At 45.6% G+C, this 20,908-nt stretch overlaps 1 protein-coding gene across 2 annotated transcripts in view; it reads left to right on the top strand.

The window, feature by feature from the left end:
• LARGE1 (LARGE xylosyl- and glucuronyltransferase 1) overlaps nt 1–20,908 on the top strand; it is a 361,133-nt gene that overhangs the window by 279,557 nt on the left and 60,668 nt on the right. For both annotated transcript variants that reach the window (XM_084627513.1, XM_084627512.1), the window contains exons 8-9: nt 8,566–8,678; nt 11,442–11,567. In XM_084627513.1, the coding sequence (XP_084483639.1) occupies nt 8,566–8,678; nt 11,442–11,567 (239 nt within the window). The remainder of the gene's footprint in view (nt 1–8,565; nt 8,679–11,441; nt 11,568–20,908) is intronic.

The following is a 20,908-nucleotide window of genomic DNA, read 5'->3' as shown; positions in this document are numbered from 1 at the left end:
AATAGGCTCCCTGCAGAGTAGCTGTGATAAACTTACTTCAAAATGCACTCCATCATCGCCTCATTTTCCATACGCACATCCAGAATACCAGAGTTATGCATTCTGTCATTATGCCCAGAGGGATACCCACTTTTAAATTCAAAACAGATTTTTTACTCTGCTCCTTTTTTAAGAGGGGCACGTTCAAATGTGGACGCATTCTGTGTTCTCATTTAACAAATTACAGACAATTGCAAATCTTCTTTAGGTGTCATACATTATTAAAGCCTTTTTAAAAACACAAGGGTTGTGTACATAAATGAGTGGCTAAGTGATAGATCAAGATGCAATAGAAATGTATTATTGTGCCAATCGTCCACTCACTAAGTATTAAAAAACACATTCATAAGATATGGTCTTTATTATACCAGTAACAGCAGAAAACAATCCAAATTATTTCCAGGCCACAGTGTTATGACCAAGAGTTAGACAGGTCCATAAATCAAGTCAACAATTTCACCATCATTCTCTGAACTGGTATCTTTCACTTAATGATATCCAACTGCCCACAGGGCTTCTTTAAGATGTACTACTTTAAAAACTATGCAGAGATTTATAAATCTCAGACTTACATACACTGTCTCATCCCAGCTGGGGCAGAGTTATGGTTGTGGTGGCTGTTTGAATGTCTGTGCATCTTAAACTCTGAATTTCATGGGCTTCTAATTTAATATATCAACATATTTGTTATTGTTACGATTTATTATTTGTATCACGGTACTGCCTAGAGGCCCCCCATCACAATAAATAAGTGTGCATTCATGTTTATGTGCATGAATATACAAACATATTATTGTGTGCAGAATTTACTACAGTGTACTCCACTTTCAGTGTGTGTTGCTTAACTTCATAATCTCCTGGTGTGAATAAGAATCACAACTTTTGGTCTGGCCCAGTGGATTCCATATCAGCAATGGTACAATTGGTTATTTAGATCTTCATAGATGAATAGATTCCAAGGCCAGAAAGCACCATTATGATCATCTAGTCAGATGTCCTGTATAACACAGGCCAGCAAACTTCCGCAAATAATTCCTTGAGCATGTATTTTAGAATATATCCAAGGATCCCATTAGCCCTTGATTTGAAAGTTGTCCATGATGGAGACTCCAGCACCAGTCCTTGATATATTATTCCAGTGGTTAATTACTGCCACTGTTAAAAATTTATGCCATATCTCCAATCTGAATTTGTCTAGCAACCGTTGGATTGCCCTATACCTTTCTCTGCTAGATTGAAGAGCCCATTATTAAATATTTGTTTCCTATGTGAGTACTTAGAGACTGTAATCAAGCTACATATTATCCTTCTCTTTCTTAAGCTAAATAGATTGAGCTCTTTGAGTCTATCATTGTAAGGCATGTTTTCTAATTCTTTAATCATTCTCATGACTCTTCTCTGAGCCCTCTTCAATTATCAACATCCTTCTTGAATTATGGATACCAGAACTGGACACTGTATTCCAGCTGCAGTTGCACTAGTGCCAAATACAGACGTAAAATAACCTCTCTATAATAATCTCCATGAGATTCCTATGTTTATGCATCCAAGGACTGCATTAGCCCTTTTGACCACAGTGACACAGTGAATCTCTGTGTCACATTTCCTTCCTGTCATTCCCCCTGGGACAGCTCAGCTACAAGCCACACATTATGCTGAGGCTACAAGCTTAGTCTAAACCTTCACAGTGCCAGCCTACGATTGGCACATTACCCCTTACCATACTCTGGATTGGGTGGTCTGAAGTGTGGTCTTTGGGATGCTTGTCATACATTGTAAAATCCAAATGAGTTTTTTTAAATCTTGCTGATGCTTTATAATAAATTTTAAAGTGAGTCCCTGCCTATCTCTGTCAGGTACTATACTGCTTTAGGTAATCCAGCACTTGGACACTATGGTGATAGGCACTATATAAATAGCTAAAATAGATGGATTCTGAGGTGCTGTTCACATATTTTGCTATCACCTAAACAACTCACAAAAGCACTTTGTACTGGCTGAAAGAAAGAGGCAGGGTCACACTTACAGCTAAATAAAAAACTTCAAAAGCAGCTAAACTTTCTTTACTCAGTATTGAATATTTTTGCACCTGACTTAAAATGACAGCTTTAATGAATGGATTTAATTTGAAAGTTTCACTAAATGACCTGTGTTTCCTTTGCTAAATTGCTCTTTTATAACTGCCTACATTCACATGCCTTTGTGAACTTCAATAGAAGCCCCGATGTTCCCTATGCTAGAAGGAGAGCTGGTCAAGAATTTCCCATCTGAATGACTTTCTGATGGGAAAAGCAGTTTCTATAATACCAAAATTTTCCAGCGGAAAATCTCAATTTTTGCCAAAAATCAAAATGAAATATTTTGTTTCAGGTCAGTTCAACCTAAATCAAAATATTTCATTTTGCTAAACTGACCCAAAAATTTTGTTTCACACCAGTTCATTAAAACAAACTGTATTCCCCTGTCAGTGCACTGCCTTACAAGCCCCAATTCTCTCCTATGGGCTGAGCTCCCTGGAGGATTGCATTTCCTATAATGCAATGCACTGATAAGGAACTACATTTTAATGTCTAACCACGCTCTGCTTGGTGCATGATAAGAGTCACATACCTCTGGGCATGTCTTGGCAGACGTAATTCAGTTAGGGAGCCTGGCCCATAGAGAAGAGTAGGGGAAGCAGGCTCTTGACTACAGCTCCCATGAAGCAGTGCATTACAGTGGGAAAATGCAGTAATGTTTCAACACTTCCAAATTGAATTTTTTCAGAATTTCTGTTCTGCGAAAAATTTCAACTTTTTATCCTGATTTGGGACAAAAACAAAGGTTGACACAGCCAAATTTCCTGTGGGATAGAAGTTCCAATTATCACTCGCCTAGAGCTAGAAGCATCTCGACAGCAACCACTTATGATGTCATAAATGTGTTACCTGTCAACTTTTCAGAAGGAAAATGAGGAAAATACCTAGTATCCATACAATGAGGGTCAGAAGACGGGGAGTCATTTCTGTTTTCCCTTCCTCCATCCTTGCCTCACCTCCCAAGTTCCATCCCTTCATGCAAATGTTACACTGAGGAATGGAACTGATGGCTGGAGAAGAGGGTGGTGAGTACACTGACAGCTCTGCAAACAGAGGGCCATGGCTTTAAGGTTGGAAATAAGCACATGGCTCCCCAGGGATCATCAGTCTGAAGTTTGGCCCTCATGAACTTTCCAAACCCCAGCAAAATCAAAGATGTGGGGATCATTTCATTCTGTCTCAGAGCCAGTAGTTTCTGAAAATGACAAAATATAGGATTGTTTTACTTTGCTGATCAAATATGAACCTAGTATAGAGTCAACAGTAGATTTTAGATTAAACAATCGGGGGAAAACCCCGCACCTTTCATCAAGCCAAATAAAAAACAATAATAAAAACCCTCTCTTCTGCAAAGTAGTGAAGCATTCAGCATTTTGAGTCTTATTTTTATAAACCAAAGGGAGCCTTCCTCCTAGCCCCCTGGCCCTACTGCATCTGCTCAGGGGCTGTAACACTTCAGATGGCCCAGGTTGAGACCCATGGAACAGTAGGAGTAAATGAACTTCTAAGAAGCAAAGAATCCGTTAACATGTCAATGGTCCTTAGTAATAAGGCACAAGGAAAGAGAAACCCAAAAAATATTAAAGCCCCGCAGAAACAGAATGGTCAATGAACCGGAGTGCTTTTCAAAGAGCTCTTCAAGGCATTCACAGCTTTGTAATATTTGCCTGGGCTTGTTTTTTATAGTGAGGCATTCTGCGGTTAATCATAGCCTGGCTAATACTCCTAAGCCAGTGGATTCCCCCTTTTCTCTTTGTGTTTTCTTTCTGCTAGACTTTTCCTTCTGCTTCTGTTTGGGAATGTGGGGAAAATAAAATGATACACTCTCATCTAAAGATGAAAAGCTCCATAACTGGGGCCAGATGTTCCTGAAAGATTCCTTTTGGGGGAGGAGGGTCCTAACCTCTTCCTCACCCAGCACAGCAGCTGAGGGTAAATCCCTGAGCCCTCTGCATTCTGCTGGTTTGTCATCTTGAATCCAGCCTGAAATTTCAGTCAATTTGGCTCTGGGAGCGGGCACCTGAGGCAAATCTTTTTCTCCTATGGTCCCAAGCACTTTGTCTACATTCTAAGTGTCTAAGGGAGCTAGTTGAGACTTACAGGATGCTGGGACATTGATTTTGTGTCCTTTTAGCAATGGAAGAACTTTATGAAAGTGCACTGGATTATAAAGAGAAAGCACTGATCTTTTGCATTATCATTTTAAAAGTTTCCTATTCACATTTATTTTTGCTTTTACGCTAAATAAGATGAAGTCAATGAATTGAATTAACTCTCCCCTCAATGCAAATCTCTTATTCTCACTAATACTAATGAGAATTGTATAATTTTAATGAATGTTTAAACTGCTATAAATATTCCCCTTTATTTTTACAGTGGCAGTAAAGTACAATTCTGCAATTCAGAAGCCCTGAATGGTGATTGTATCAATGTGTTAAACCAAACCTTTAGGTAAATTAGACTAGAAATTATCAGTCTAATTTATCAATAGCATTGTATTTAAAAGCCGTGAACATGTTTCCTGTGCTGCATTGGATCATAATTCATATACATATGCATCTGCTCTGGTTTCTCCCCTCCCTTCCCTGCAGCTTTTGCCACTCAGGTGCAACTGTGATAACCCCTCAGGAACTCGTAATCTCTTTAGTTGTGACACTGTAAAGTACTGCCTGACAGAAGACTGGGAGAGGGTGAATAAATGGAGAATACTGCAGATGTAAAGTACTTTCCCCATCCTTCCACAGATTGGGCTTTTAAAGAAGATTTATTAGAAAGCAAAAGTTAGCAGTACATATATATAGATGTATAATAAAACACATTTTACAAATGTAGCAGAATGAATTGAATCCTGCAATGAGATTTTTTTTTAAATAAATGGATAGTTCATTGCCTCGGGTATATTATATTGTTACAACAAAGTTTACAGTTCTTGCCATTTGGAAATAACCTCCCATCCTGCTGTAGGTTATCTCACCTAATCTGCTGCTGCAGTGGGAAGAATTTGCTGCCTACTGACCTTCAATCTCGGCCAATCCACAGTAATGCGCACGCACGCACGCACACACACACACTCTCTCTCTCTCTCTCTCTCTCTCTCTCTCACGATAGGATTCAAGCTCTGTTTCCAGTCCAATGCTCACAGATCTGCTTGGAACAAAAAATTCAATTATGTTGGATAGACAACGAACAGTTTGGCAAAAATGTGTTGTGGCAGTTTGTCCATTTCCAGGATAACCACTTACAGCAGAAAGGCAGACTGAAGATAAAAGGGGATTCCTCCAGTAAAGGCTCCAGTGTGCTTAGGAACCAGATGGACTGAAGTGGAGAACAGCAGTAAACTAGGCCACAGACTACACTGCCAGAATATATTTTTTCTTTTGCACAATTCACTAGGCAGCAAAAGATTTCAATTCTCAAATTTCAATCAGATTCAAACATGTGGTGGCTTTCTCCTAATTTGGGATGAGTAGTTCTACTTGTGACGTTACACCCCATATTCTTTATGGAAATATGCTTACGTTGTGAATATGGCATAACTGAGATATATTTTATGCAAGATGGGTCTTGTAAGGTATCATTGGAAAGGTTATGATTTACTGAATGTGATTATCCAATGTGTATGCATGTTATCATTTCTGTATCTAACATTAGGAATATTGACTATGTAACAATTACAAATGGGTGTGTACTTGGGAAACACCCACCAGACAACAGGCCATCAGCCTTGATGGGCCATTAGGAAGAAACTATAAGACTTTAAAGATACTAATCTCTCTCTACTTCCTGAGAGGCATCCTGGAAAATTGTGGTGACTCTGCTAGGTCATGTGGTCATGTCACCTGGTACTAAACACCACCTGGGACACTACTGGTACTTTTCCACTGGAAACAAAGGCCTCCCGCCTTATGTAAATTCTATTTAAAGCTGGGGAGTAAGGCAAACAGGGCTCTTCTCCATTGCCTTCCTGCCCAACAAGAAAGACTGCTGAGAGTACCTGAAGAGACAAAGGAACAGAGCGGTGGGAAAGGCAAGGGCTGAGTCCAGACAAAGACTGAAGTCTAGTCTCTAAAGAGAAATAACTGAAACTCTAAGCTACAGGAACTCTTCAACTTGTCTAAAACAACATTTAGGATGAGAAATTACTTCTTGAAACCAGCCTCTTTAAGATCTTAAGCTCAGTATGCATGTTCTGTTTTATTTGTTTGGTAATCTGCTTTGTTCTGTTTGCTATCCCTTATAACCACTTAAAATCTGCCTTTTATAGTTAATAAACTTGCTTTTGTTTATTATTAAACCCAGTTTGTGCAATTTATAACTGGGGGGGCAAGAAGTTGTGCATATCTTCCTCCACATTGAGGGAGGAGGCGAATTTATGAGTTTACATTGTATAGATTTCTCTACAGCGCAAGGCTGTATTATTTTGGGCGTACTTTCCAGAGGGGAGCTGCACTTGAGTGCTGGGCAATTTCCTAGCTGAGTCTTCTCATAGTCTCCAAACAGCTCTCTATGTGATTCTACAGCTGGTGCATTCTTATGAAGCAATGGGGCTTCTGTCACTTCCCTTGGTAGATTAAGATGTTTTTCGTAATATTCAGCCTACATTTATTTCCTTTTTCATAATTTCTTTCTTTTACTTCTACTTATATCCCCTTGGGCTCCCCCAAATAATTTTTCTCGCTGTTTGGTATTTGCTTCTTCAAATATTTGAGGGTAATTGCTATAATCCCCGTAAATTATCATTAAAATGTGCTAATTTTTACAAGGCCTTCAGTTTAGTATCACTTGCAAATGTCATTAATATTCTGTTTACTCCTTCTTCCAGAACACTAATGAAAACCTATCACTGATCCCACTAGACACCTCCCACCAACATGATACATTGCCATTTATCAGTACTCTTTGTTTATGGTCCTTCAGACAGTTTTCGTTCCCCATGACAGCGTTCTTATCTAAGTCCATGTGAATTAATTTTTTCAAGTAAGGTTTTGTGAGGTGTTCTGTTAAAGGTTTTACTTAAATCCAGCTACTTTGCTTCTACTGCATTTTCTGCATCCACAAGTAGTATAATTCTATCCAGAAACAAAACCACCAAAGAAGAAGAATGAATGTAGAGCTCTTTTCCCGCTAAACGTTACTTTCTGATCTGAGGATCCTGTTCTCTCTCCTGTTTTTCCTTGCTTAATGCTCATTGCCACAGTGATAGGCTCTCTACGAGGGTTAGTTTATGACCCCTCCCTTACTTACAATGGTGATCTCATAGGAGTCAGTGGGACTGCTCCTGTAAGTAACTGCTCACCATTGGAAGTAAGGGATTCGCAATCTGGCCATAAGTGGTTAAAATAAATACATGGAAGCAGATTCTACCAGGCTTACACTGAGTAATACTTTTCACTTTAGGGGTGACGTCCCAGTCCCACTGAAGTCAATGGCAAAACTTAATGGGGTCAGAATTAAATGTCTACTCATTTAAATCAGCAGGACTTTTCATGGTCTAATCTTCTGCTCAGTGTGAGTAAGGATGGCAGAATCTGGCTGATTACAGACACACCCATTCTCAAGAACCAGCATTATCACCACCATTTCTCTGGCAGAGAGTAATCTGACAGGGTTCCCTTTGGAGCCCATAACTTCCCTTCTTAAAGCAGCTGCAGTGGGGTCGTTATTGAATGACATGAGACACATTTTTTCTCACTTGGAAACTACCATCTAAGCCCCTTTGGAATGAAAAAGCTGACTTGGAAAATACTCTCTTTAATGTGACCAGGTGTTACCAGTTCAGTTTGTCAGCAATACCCTAGTGTCCAGGCCAGTCATACTGAAATCAGGCTTAATTCTAGGGTCAATGTAATGGGCCTGCTGGATGTTCAGCACCTTTCCCCACCCCCAGCTCTTCACCTGCTCCCCTCTCTGCCTGTAACACCACCCTCTGGCCCAGCTGCCCCTTTGCTGAGTCTAGATGAACCAACTTCCTTTTGTTGGTTGCCCCTCTGTTTTTCCTCTGCATTTCAAGCACGGTTTTCCCCATCCACATGATGTTCTATAACTCCCTGTTGTATCTTATCCTTACCGAGGTGGTAAGCTTTCTGGGGCAGACACTGTCTTACTTTATTGTGTTTGTATGGCACCCAGCGCAATGAGGTAACAATCCTGAGTGGAACCTTTGGGCACCACTGTAACAGAGAAGTACTTTAATAATAATAATTATAATACATTCTCCTTTAAAATTGTTATTTATTAGAGCTAGTTTATGTCTGTAAATAATGTGTCATGAAAATATTTATCCTGATTTCAATCAAAAGCACGGGTTGGCAGATGGAATAGCTTCCAACTCTGGTATTTGCAAAATGTTCTTCTTTTGACTGCAGTGATGCAACACTTAGGCATGAAGGTCCTTGCTTTGCCCATTACATTATGGCTTCTCTTTCCCTGCATTGCATTGTCTCTTTAGGGGTTATCCTGCTACTTCTGGATAAGTTGCGAAAGATGAAATGGGAGCAGATGTGGAGACTCACTGCTGAAAGAGAGTTAATGAGCATGCTGTCAACCTCGCTGGCTGACCAGGTGGGTTGGGCAGGCAGTTTTGAAGTCCTACTACAAACATTGCTCCTTGGATTGGGGGTGGGGAGGGAGAGAGGAAGGAAGGTAGATAGGTAGGTGTCCTGCCATGTTCTCTTAAACAGGCAGAACTCATTGCCATGTCTTTCTGGAGAAATTTTTGAATGTGGGAGATAGAGATTTATCCATAAGACTCCTATTTACAGACTGAAATTTTTACTTCTGATGCACAGATGCTTTTTAAAGGGACACAGTTGGAGACTTTTTCTTTTTTATAGCCTTTACTTCAGCCTTTCATTCTTTCTTTGAAAGACTCCAGACTTTTGAAGCTTGAAAAAACTGTTTCTTTCTCTACTGCTTTTGTTATTTTCATTTTGACAAATGGTGATTTTGATTCTGTCAGTCTCTGGATACTTCTGATGCCTGCATTGCTGCAGAATATGAGCATCTCACAAACATTAATGTATTTATCCTCACAATACCCCTATTAAGTGAGGAGGGATTACTGTCCCCATTTTACTGATGGGGAACTCAGGCCCAGAGAAACTAAGGAGCTGATCCAAAGCCCACTGAAGTCTATGAAGAGACTCCCACGGATTTCAGTGGCTTTTGAGTCAGATCATAAGTGACTTGCCCAAAATCACATGGAGAACACGTAGCAGAGGTGGGAATTGAACCGAGATCCCTGGACTCTTACTCTAGCACAGGGGTCGGCAACCTAAGGCAGGCGTGCCAAAGACGGCACACGAGCCGATTTTTAATGGCACGCTGCTGCCTGCCAGGTCCCAGCCACCGGCCCCGCTCAGCCCGCTGCCAAACCCAGGCTGGGACCCCGGCAGGCAGCAGCGTGCCATTAAAAATCCTGCCCGGCCCGGCTCGCTCTTCTTCACCCCACCCGCCCACCATTCTCTCCTTGCAGGGCAGGCAAGCTCCCCCTCCCCTGCCTCTTCCCCCAGCGTGCTGGGTTCCTGCCCCTCCTCCGCTCCCTTCCTGCCGCGGATCAGCTGATGGCCCTTGTGGGGGAGGGGGAGAAGCGGAGCCGCAGCACGCTTGCTGCTCTGGGAAGGAGGTGGAGAAGAGGTGGGGATAGGGCCGTGGGGAAGGGGGGTGGAATCAGGGCATATCGCCTCCAGCCCCCTGCCCTGAGCTGCTCAGGGCAAGGGGCTGGGAGCACCCCCACGACCCCAGCTCACCCCCCCCCAGCCCTCTGCCCTGACCCCTGCACCTCCCCAAACACCCCAGCCCTCTGCCCTGACCCCTGCACCCCCTCACACACCCCCAGTTCCCTGCCCTGACTCCTGCACCCCCCACACATACCCAGCCCCCCCACACCCCATGTCTTGACTCTTGCACCCCCCACAATCCCACCCCCACCCTGAGCACCAAATGGGAGCTCCTGCACCCCCTGCCCCACCCCCTACATTCCCACCTGTACCCTCGCACCAAATGGGGGCTTCCCAGGTAAGCGCTCCACACCCAAACCTCCTGCTCCAACCATGAGCCCCCTCCCTCATTCTAGCTCCTGGCCAGACCCTACACCCCAACCCCCAGCCCTGAGCTCAGTGCACTCCCACCCTCAGCTCAGTGCAGAGAGAGAGGAAGAGAATGGGCTAGAACCAGGGAGAGGGTAGGTACCCACTCTATATGGGCAGGGCCAGGATCTCAGACTGGCAGTGGGCTGAGCGGGGCTGGCAGCCGGGACCCTGGCTGGCAGGAGCCGGCGGACGGAACCCCAGCCCGGCAGCGGGCTGAGCCGCTCAGCCCACTGCTGGTCTGGGGTCCCAGTCGCCGGCCCCATTCAGCCCGCTGCTGGTCTGGGGTTGTGGCTGCCAGCCTCTTGCCAGCTAGGGTCCTGGCCGCAGGCCCCGCTCAGCCCATTGCCGGCCTAGGTGAATGGAACCCAGGCTGGCAGAGGGCTAAGCGGGCCAGCAACATAAGATCAGCATTTTAATTTAATTTTAAATGAAGCTTCTTAAACATTTTGAAAACCTTGTTTACTTTACATACGACAATAGTTTAGTTATACAATATATAGACTTATAGAGAGAGAGCTTCTAAAAACGTTAAAATGTATTACTGACACACGAAACCTTAAATTAAAGTGAATAAATGAAGACTCGGCACACCACTTCTGAAAGGCTGCCAACCCCTGCTCTAGTATCTTAAGCACAAAGACCATTTTTCCCCTCCCACTGCATGACTTCGTAAGAGCAGATCATAGTGGCACTTACACTGTAAACTGTTTTGTGGCCCTGTCTCACATGTGTTTTCTGTGAAACACGTAGAGCACTTGCGAGCAATATAAAATAATAACTAATACTCCTACTGGTAGTTCATCATAAGGGACAGTAACTGCCAGGATCGCTCTTCTTTCTTTTATTGAAAATTGATGCTGTACTTAGGAACAGCAGGCAGTTCACCATCTGCCACATAGTACTCCCCATGATGGAGAAAAAACAGTTTTGGCCAGTGATACAAAATACTTGTTTTGAAAACCCAGGTGCAGTCTGCTTGCATTCTGCTTGAAAAAGAATCTGTTTTCCTCTAGTTCAGACTTACAAGTCGGCCCTTGGGGTTCCAGCACCTTTAACCAAAGCAGAATTGTGAAGCTAGGTTTGCAGAGCTGACAGCTTAATGTAATAACTCCCTATTCTCCCTCTCACTTGCTCTCTGAGCAAAGGACTGAAGAGAGTCAGTTCAGAGAGATGTGATTGATCATCTGTCTGCTGAAATGGTGTACCTGATTGTTTTTCTGTTTTTGTCTGCCAGGATATCTTCAATGCGGTCATCAAGCAGAACCCGTTCCTTGTCTACCAGCTTCCATGTTTCTGGAATGTGCAGCTGTCTGACCACACCCGTTCTGAACAGTGCTACAGGGATGTGTCTGACCTAAAGGTATGTTTAGCTACAGCTGCAACCCAATGACTTGGGTCTTGCTTGTGTTTTGGGAGATAAAATGGAAGTTCCCACAGTGGCAGAGAGATGAAGCATAAGGGATGGCCTGTGTGCATTCTTTGTGCAGTAAAAGCTGAGGGAACAAATGTGCTTTTGTTTTGGTCTGCATGTTTGTAATCGTGAAAATGGAAGATGGATAACACTGCCTAGAGCTAGGCTGGGTGCAGACAGATGCTACACCGCCTCCTTACCCACACACACTATGTCTCTGCCAGTGTACTTAAGCTTGACCTGCAGCACTCACTGCTGTTTCAGTACTTTACTACTCCTGAACAGGGAATGATATCACCCTTGTATTCTGAGCATGCTGCAAGAGTTTTTAAACAGAATTGTTTGATATGGAGAGTTTCACAAAGAGGAGCAGAAGGATGGTGTAACCCTGAACTGAACTGTCTCCTCAGCGCGGGAGGTGGCAGGGGAGGGAGGGTGAACTAGATGAACTCTTGACCTCCTCTTTGGGCCCACATTTCTTTGTTTCTGTGGTGTATGGGGAACCAAATCCAAAGGACATTAGGCAGTTCTTACTCAGCATTTACCAGCTCTTTACTCTGGCAAACTCCTACTGACTTCGCTAAGACTTCTCCTGAGTAAGGACTGAGTAGAAACCAAGTAAGGATAACAGGATATAGCACAAAAAAAGTAACACTACAATATCAATAGAATACTCAGTAACACATTTTTCATTGTGATGAAATAGAGTGTGGAAGAGGAAATCGATAGGTGACTTCACTGTGGGGAGACTGATGCTGCTGCAATCGATGCAGCAGGGATCGATTTAGTGGGTCTAGTGATAGGGTGACCAGATATCCCGTTTTTAAAGGGACAGTCCCGAATTTAAGCCCGCCTGCAGGTGTCCCGACTTTTTCTTAAAAATGAGTAAATTGTCCCATATTTTCTGTCTCCCCCGCCGTCAGTACTGGCGGGTCCTGGTGCTGGCCAGATCCCTGGTCGCCAGCTGCCCGCCCAGCGGCAGTGAGTGGGGCGGGGAGTCCAGTGGCCAATGATGGGGGTGGGTGTGGAAGGCTGGTGGGGGGCAAAGATGCAGTGCGCGAGGCCAGCCACTCCCCCTGCTGGTCCGTCAGCGCAGCCCCCACTGCATGCCAGCTCTTAGCCAGCAGGGCCCTGTCCCCGTCCCGTTTCCAACCAGCACTGGCTGCGCGCTTCGATCTGTGATGGCTGGTGAGTGCAGGCAGGTGCCAGGCAGTGACTGATTATGTGTCACCTTTACTGCCCACCCATCAGCCCTTTATGTGCTCCCCCTCTCACTGTCCTCTCCCTGCTTTGCCCCTTCACACCCCCAGCCCCGCTTCTCCTCTATATCCCGGACCGGTCGGAGCGCTCAGCCCATCAACAGCCTGGCTGGCAGGCGCCTTCCTTCCCCCACTGCCTCTTGCTGGGCCAGCGCCCAGGGAAAGCCCAAGACCCTCTGGCCCAGGGCGCTGGCCAGGAGGAGCCGAGCCCTGCCTGTGCCAAAGCCCCACAAAGCACCGGCACGGGGAAGCCTCTCCACCCCTCAGCTAAGCTCTGGAGTGGCAGGGGTGGGGAGCAATATCCAGCCTGTTCATGCCCTGGCCCTGCAGGCTCCACATCAGCTCTCTGGGCAGGGGCTTAGCACCCTCTTCACCCGCCCACCCCGCTCTGGGTCCTGCCCCCAGGGAGCGTGGGGCTGCTCTGTACCCTAGGCACCTTCCCCTGCTGAGCCACCTCTCTGGTCAGGTTTGCTGAAGCCCCTGCAGTCAGGTTCCCTGGGGCCTGGTGCATAATGCATCCTTAGGGCTTAATCCAGTGGTGGGCAGCCCAGATGCCGCATGCGGGGCCCATCAGGGTAATCGGACTGTGGGCGGCGAGACATTTTGTTTACACTGACTTTCCACAGGCACAGCCCCCCGCAGCTCCCAGTGGCCAGGGTTCGCTGTTCCCGGCCAATGGGAGCTGTGGGAAGCAGTGTGCCGCAGTAGCATGCTGGCCACTGCTTCCCACAGCTCCCACTGGCCAGAAACAGTGAACCGTGGCCACTGGGAGCTGCAGGGGGCCGTGCCTGCGGACGGTCAACATCAGCAAAATGTCTCATGGTCCACAATCAGATTACCCTGATGGGCCGCAGGTTTCCCACCACTGGCTTAATCCCTTCCTGCCCGCGCTGTAGCCAGAGGACAGGAGGCAGCTGGGTTATGTCGGTGGCCAGCAGCAGCCTGGAGATGTTAGCTGCCTTTCGACACTGTGCAGGCAGGAAGGGACAAGCTGATTTCAGCCACAGGAAGAAGGGGGGTGCTGCAAAGACACAGGCCAGGTCATCCCTTCCCTCCATCCTCCTCTCCTGCAGCTGGAAGCACCTCACGTCCTTTCCCTCCCCCATAGACAGTGCCAAAAGGCTGCTGCTGGCTACATTCTGGCATGAACCTTGGTAGAAATCTGGGGGGGGGGGGGCACGTGCCCCGACATGTGTTGCTTCAGGAAGACGCAGCACCAAGTACCAGGAGAGGCAGGTCCATCCCGGGGGCCCAGCCAGGCATGGAGGATGGAGAGCGCCAGGCAGGGGGGGTCAGGTCAGTCAGTCACCCTCCCTGTGTGAAAGTGGTGTACGGGAGTGTGTGTGTCACCTCTCCCCATGTGAACCCTAAAGCCTTAAAGATAAGAAAGCAAATAAAAAGAATCCAGCTGTGCAGCATTTCTTTTTCACAGGAGCTCAGTCACCTTGATGTTAATTTGAACGTTTGCACTGCATAGTTCTGATCGATCGCTATTGAACTCGCTTGAATAGGAGTAATTTTACCACGAGTCCCGTATTCAGCATAGGGAAATACGGTCACCCTGTCTAGTGAAGATCTGCTAAATTGATGACAGGGCGTTCTGCAGTCGACCCTGGTACTCCAGCTCTTCGAGAAGAGTAAGGGAAGTCGACTGGAGAGTGTCTCCTGTTGACGCAGCACAGTGAACACACTGGGGTAAGTCGACCTAAGCTATGTCGACTCCTTATTACCTTATAGAAGAAAGGCAGAAAAAGAACAATAATAGCTTCATCGTAGATGGAGACTGTTAGTCTGCCTCTGTGGATCAGAATAAGTTTCTAAACTGGATTATAAAAAAATTTCAGTTAGTTCTGTAGTGGTTTCTATACTACAAGACGGGTTGGATGGATTTAAACAAATCCAGATGAACGAAGATTAGTTCTGCAGTTGTAATTCTGATATTCTAGACTCAAATGTTGCATGCAGGACATCTTGGTCCAGATAGTGGAAATTATTCTACAAGGGTTAGTATACAGCCTACCTAGGCAGCAGTAGGCAATCATTGTCATTACAGACTAATCACAGTTAGAACTGTTCGAATATTGCAAACAATTTTTCTGATTGTTTTTTTCAAATGTTAAAACAAGTTCATTTTGGCTGAGCCCATCTTTGTGTTTGCTCTCTCTGAATGTTCTATCAAATGAATTTTCTGGTAGGAGTGCTCATAGAAACAGCAAATTTTGGATTCATAAATGTAAGTAATCACTTTGGAAACCCTGATTCCAAAAGTTACATGCATCCAAAAAGGAACCAGAAATGTGATTTTTTGATGGAGTTACTTCACAAATGTAGGTGGAGTGATCTAGAGGGTTGCTGAAAAATTAATGCACTCAGTGAGCATTTTACTGTTCATGTATAGGCAGGACCCAAGCAGCAGGGATTCATAGTGTCATTGCAATCTGTCCTGTTATAAAGTGCTGGTGAACATTCTGGTTCCTTTACACTTCCGGTAAGAACAATGTATAAGAGTGATTGCCAGGATCAGAACAAAAAAGGAGATCTTGGAGTAGAAGCAAAACTGGTTTTAAAGGAAGAATTCTGTTAAAATGCCCCTCTTGTGGAAAAATCTTCTTATATCTTCCATATACAATAGAATAATGTAACATTAATTCACATCAGTATCTGAGACACCCATTGTGGATTACCAAATTTATGTTGACTAATGTCATTTAGTCTCAGTTATTTATTATTGTATTTCACAGCATGCTTCTAAAATTACTGTAATATTTTGTAAAAAGTAATGAAGCCTTAGATACAGAAGAACCTAATTCAAGCACCTTTGGGTTAGCCCCGACCCAGCACCGCACTTTAGTACTTGCCTAATTTTATCCCCAGGAGTAGTCCCTCCAGCGTCAGTTGTACTTACAAGCGTAGGCATTGTGTGACTGCTATATTTGGGAAGAGGGGCAAAGCACGCACGTGTGCACGTGCACGCGTCCGCATGTGAACGCTGAAGCCAGTCTTCTTGGCTCACTGGCTCTCTCCCCCGGCCTTGAGGGTACTCGGGCTGCCGGTGCTGGGGGGCGGATATGCTTGCTTAACTGGGGAGCCCCAGCTGCTGCTGGCCGACACTCCAGCACCAGCTGCTGCAGCGATGTCACTGCTCTGGTGCTGCTGCTGCCACCACCGAGGGGACACCACGTGCCAGGCTCTTGCGTCCCCCCATCCCATCCCTTTCTCTTCCACACACCCTCCTTCCCCTAGCACCTCGCCCCCTCCTACCCCCCCGCCCCCCGGACACTCACCATTGTACAGGAAACAGGCAGGCACGGGGACCAAGGAGGCAGTGTCCAGCTGCCAAGGCAGGGACCCAAGCGCAGGAGAACAGCTGCTCCATCCCACCGCCTTCTCCGCTCCCCTTGAACTGAAACATGCCAGGGAGGGTGTGGGGAAGGAGGCGCAGCGTGGGAAGGTCAGAGCCCCCTCCCGGGCAGGCCAAGCAAAGCAAAGCAAGCCCTGCAGGGCAGCTTAGCATTTGCAGAAATGCGGGGGGGGGGGGGGGAGTGGCACGCGACCCCATGTGACATCCCCACACACACCTTGCCTCTGTTTGGGGAGGAGGCAATACCCTCCCTGCACCTGCCCCCAAACTATGCCCATGCTTAGAAGCCTAAAATCAGGTATGACCTTAAGTACTTTACTAAATCAGGGGCATAAATCTTTATTGAGTTATTGGGTCAGTGCCTCAGCTTATGTAGATAGGCATAGCTCCATTGACTTCTGGAAGCTGTGCCAATGTGCACAAGCTGAGGAACTGATCCATAATGTGAGACCACAGGATTGGGGTTATTTTATTTTATTTTTGTGAGCATTTTTCAATTTGTTGATTAGCATTATGGCATTTAGTGAGATGCTAGTTTCTAACAAAATGCGAGCTGTGTCAGTATGTGGTCTTTACATGAACTGTGCAGCAGACATATTTAACACGAGTTTGAAGGCATATTTTTTAAATCTGTAAATTAGTCAGTTTCCATGACATTTGATATAAATGGTACAACACCATATATTTGGCACATCCTGTATTTCATGGTGAATAAGACTGGAGTAAAGAATAAGGTAGTAGAGGCCTCCAGGGGAGAGAGAAAGATGAATTATAAAGTTGGTGCTGGAGGATTAAGAAGGATGTCTTGGGGAAAAAGGAAATACTGGAAGAGATTTAAATTCCAGACTAAAGCTGGTCCAGGCTTTAGTATTATTCAAGTCACGTGAAACTGCATTTTTTCCCGTCAAGCAGAAAATACACCAGTTTAATTCCATCTGGTCTCAAAGTCCATAGGAAAGGAGGACTTGTGGCACCTTAGAGACTAACCAGTGTATTTGTTATTTATTTTATTTATTTATTTATGCTCAAATAAATTGGTTAGTCTCTAATGTGCCACAAGTACTCCTTTTCTTTTTGCGAATGCAGACTAACACGGCTGCTACTCTAAAAAAGTCCATAGGATTTGTCATCATTACATACAACATTATGTCAAATAAACTTAGGGACGCTTCATAGTTAGCTGCTATTCAAGTATGTATATACTTCTCTGCCGCTCTGTTCACAGCCCTGAATAATGGAAGCACAATGTGGTCAGCATGCTTTATGAATGTGGAAGCTCTTGCATATATCCTATCAACTGCATAGAATTCTAATCATTATTTTTCTCTGTGCATTTTCCTCCTAAGTTGCCTTAATATCTTCTTTAGCAATTTTTATTCTTTTAAATTGGAGAGGCCCAGATTTTTGGTGGCTGTTGAAATTAGCTATCCCAATTTATACCAGCTGAGGATCCGGCTCAAAATGTTCAATGTGACGACTTCTGTAAGAGTGGCTAAGAGGAACACAGTACATGAGGCAAAAAGTGCTGAAGCACTGCTACTCACCCTGTATAGATAATAGCTTATTATGCTGGAGGTACATATATACTCAATGGTCCTGATCCCTGAAATCAGTGGGGCTCAGCCTGCACGCAGAGTTTCTTGCTGGATGGGAACCTATGTTTTCTTTTCCCTTTTGGCAAAAGGTGTGTTCTTGTCTGTGAAGAAATTTCAGTTACTGTGGTCTGGCAAAGGTAGGGTTGCCACGTTTCTAATTGCTGGTAACTGGACCCCTGAGCCCTGCCCCTCCCAGCCTCTTTCTTCAAGACTCCACCTCTTCCTCTGAGGACCCACCCCCTTCTCTGCCTCTTCCCCTCAAGGCCCTGCCCCTGTCGCTCACTCCTCTTCCCCCCACAGTGTCACTTGCTGGATCGACTCCACTTCCCTCCCACCCCAGCTGGGCTCCCTCTGCTCCAGGGCTGGGATGGAAGCTGCTGCAGTCTGACAAGGAACCTGCCTGTAGGTAGGAGGCAGCCTCCTCTGAGCAGGAGCTGGTGCGGTTTAATGACCCAGCACCTCCCCCGACCCCGCGGTAACCAGACTTTTGGTGTCCAGTCAGCACATCTGACCGGACACTGCTAGGTCCCCTTTTCAGCCGGAAAGTCCGGTCCAAAATCGGGTACCTGGCAACCATAGGCAAAGACCAAATGGCAACAGAGATCCTATGAAAGAAAGTAAACAATTGTAATGTCTCTGACAATGAACTGTGACCTTAATGAATGAGTCAAGCATGAGAAGAAGGCTGATTGTCAATGATTCAACTTCTGTTTACACACAAGGATTCTGGTAATTCAGTCATGGTAAAAAGACCCAGGGAATTTGCTAAATTATTATTTGCAGTGTTGTTGCAGTCATGTTGATCCTAAGGTATGAGGGAGGCAAAGTAGATATAATAAAATCTTTTATTGGACCAACTTGTGGAAGATACATAGCTTTCAAACTGCACAGAGTTCTTCAGGTCTGGGGAAAGAAATCAGAGTGTCTGAGCTAAATACAAGTTGTGACAGATAGTTCAGCATAAGGAGTAACATGTAGCAGGTCAGTTGAGATGGAGTGGGTAATAAGGGTTAGATTGTTATGCAAAAGGCGTTTGAAGTGGACCATTAACTGTGAGCAGGCAGGTGTATATTACAGATTGTTGTAATGATCCATGAAAGCAGTTTCCCTGTTAAGTCCATGGATACAATCAAATCCTTACCCAGACAACTCCAAGAGAAACTCTACAACCTCATTCCCCATCAACCCACCCCAGGGACCTTCTACATGCACTCCAAGGTACACAAACAAGGGAACCCAGGCAGATCCATCATATCTGGCCTTGTCATTCTTACTGAAGGAATATCAGAACTCACAGAAACCATCCTGTGAAGGAGCAGAGAGACTGCAGCCCAGCACAGCAGGGGTTTAAGAACACCTGTGGGTTCAGCTAGTCCCGCCCTGTTATACCTGCAACCAGTGCCAGGCCTGGAGGGGGGAGAAAAGAAGAGAGCCTGGTTCAGTCAGGGGCTGACTAGCAGGGCCATGTCCCAAACTAAAAGGACTTGCATAGGGAGCAGGCCAGGAAAACAGGGATCCATCTCCCCTGTTTAGGGGTTGAGCAACACAGGACCCTGGGCCAGGACCTGTAGGAGAAGGGGGCGGTCAGGTCCTCCTACAGCCAGTGGCACAGCAAGGGGGGGTAGCGGGGCAGCGGCCGCTCCCCCACTGAGCACAAGTGGCGCCTTGTCAATTTCTTGGCGCCTTTTAAATTTTCCCCTGTTGAGGGAACAGGGGGAGCGATCCAAAAAAATGGTACCACCTGCTGCGGCACTTTTACTCACCCGGCGGAGCTCCGGGTCTTCGGCGGCACCTCGGTGGCCGGACCTTAAGTGCCGCCGAAGACACCCGGAGCGAGTGAGGGCCTGCCGCCAGAGCGCCGCCGGGTGAGTAACAGCGCCGCAGCGGGTGGCGCCTTTTTTTTTTTGGGGTCGCTCCCCCGTTCCCTCCTGGCTACGTGGCTGCCTACAGCCCCCCGAACCAACGATCTAGCCACTAGCTTGCCCGGCCACTGAGGGTCCTATCGCACATCCTTACATGATTCACCATACAAAGTGCCAGCTTCCTCCAAGACACTAGCAATTTCCTTTGCAAACTCCACAACATTAACAACCTCCCCCAGAATCCCATCCTTGCCACCATGGATGTCACCTCCCTATACACCGATATTCCTCACCATGACGGACGGCACTGGTTCCTGCCTCAAATGCCTACAAGAGAACGGACAACACTTGGCTATCCACACAAAACACAGCACCAAACTCATCCATTTCATCCTCAACCACAACAACTTCACATTTAACAGCAAACACTTTCACCAAAATGTGGGAACAGCCATGGGTACTAAGGTAGCTCCCAATACACCAGCCTCTTCATGAGCCATCTCAAGGAAGAATTTCTGAAAAATGCACCACAAAATCAACAATATACCTGAGATACATCAATGATATTTTCATCCTTTGGACAGAAGACCTAAACTCTCTCAGAGATTTCCACCACAATTTCAACAATCACTGCCCATCCATCAAACTCTCTGTAGAACACTCCAACCCCAGCATCAACTTCCTAGACACAACAACTAAATTCAACATTAGAATGCTACAAATGACTGTATTGAAGAAACTCACTGATCACCATTCTGAAGCCTTAAGAAGGTACCCAGAGATACAGTGTTCTGCTGGAGGGTATGGCTATGTGCTCTAAACATCAGGTTTGAAATATTGAGTCTCCCTGGAGCAAATGATGCAACTTGCAACAACTTGAAACCTAGGAAAGGTTGCACAGAACTTTGTCTTTAACTAAGTTCCATGCAGTTAACTGTGTGAATTTTCAGGCCATACCTTAAAAACTGCAGCTGTGATGTCTGTGTGGATGTTAGAGCCAGGGTTGTAAGAGTAGGAGTTTGTGCTTGCATCATTATGCTACATATCCTTCCTCCACTGCTGTAGAGCATTTTCTGCTATCTTCCGTCTCAAAGTTAAATGCATTTTCATGGTGTGCCAAGTGTATAACAGGCCAAGTGCTTTGGGACGAAAGATGTGGTATAAAGGTAAACTATCATTACAATGTACTCTGCTTCACTTGAGCACAATATAT

This window comes from Lepidochelys olivacea (assembly GCF_965140295.1).
Source record: "Lepidochelys olivacea isolate rLepOli2 genome assembly, chromosome: 1".
Classification (NCBI taxonomy): Eukaryota; Metazoa; Chordata; order Testudines; family Cheloniidae; genus Lepidochelys; species Lepidochelys olivacea.
The sequence above is the reverse complement of the archived record's forward strand: the minus strand, read 5'-3'. Positions and strand labels throughout refer to the sequence as shown.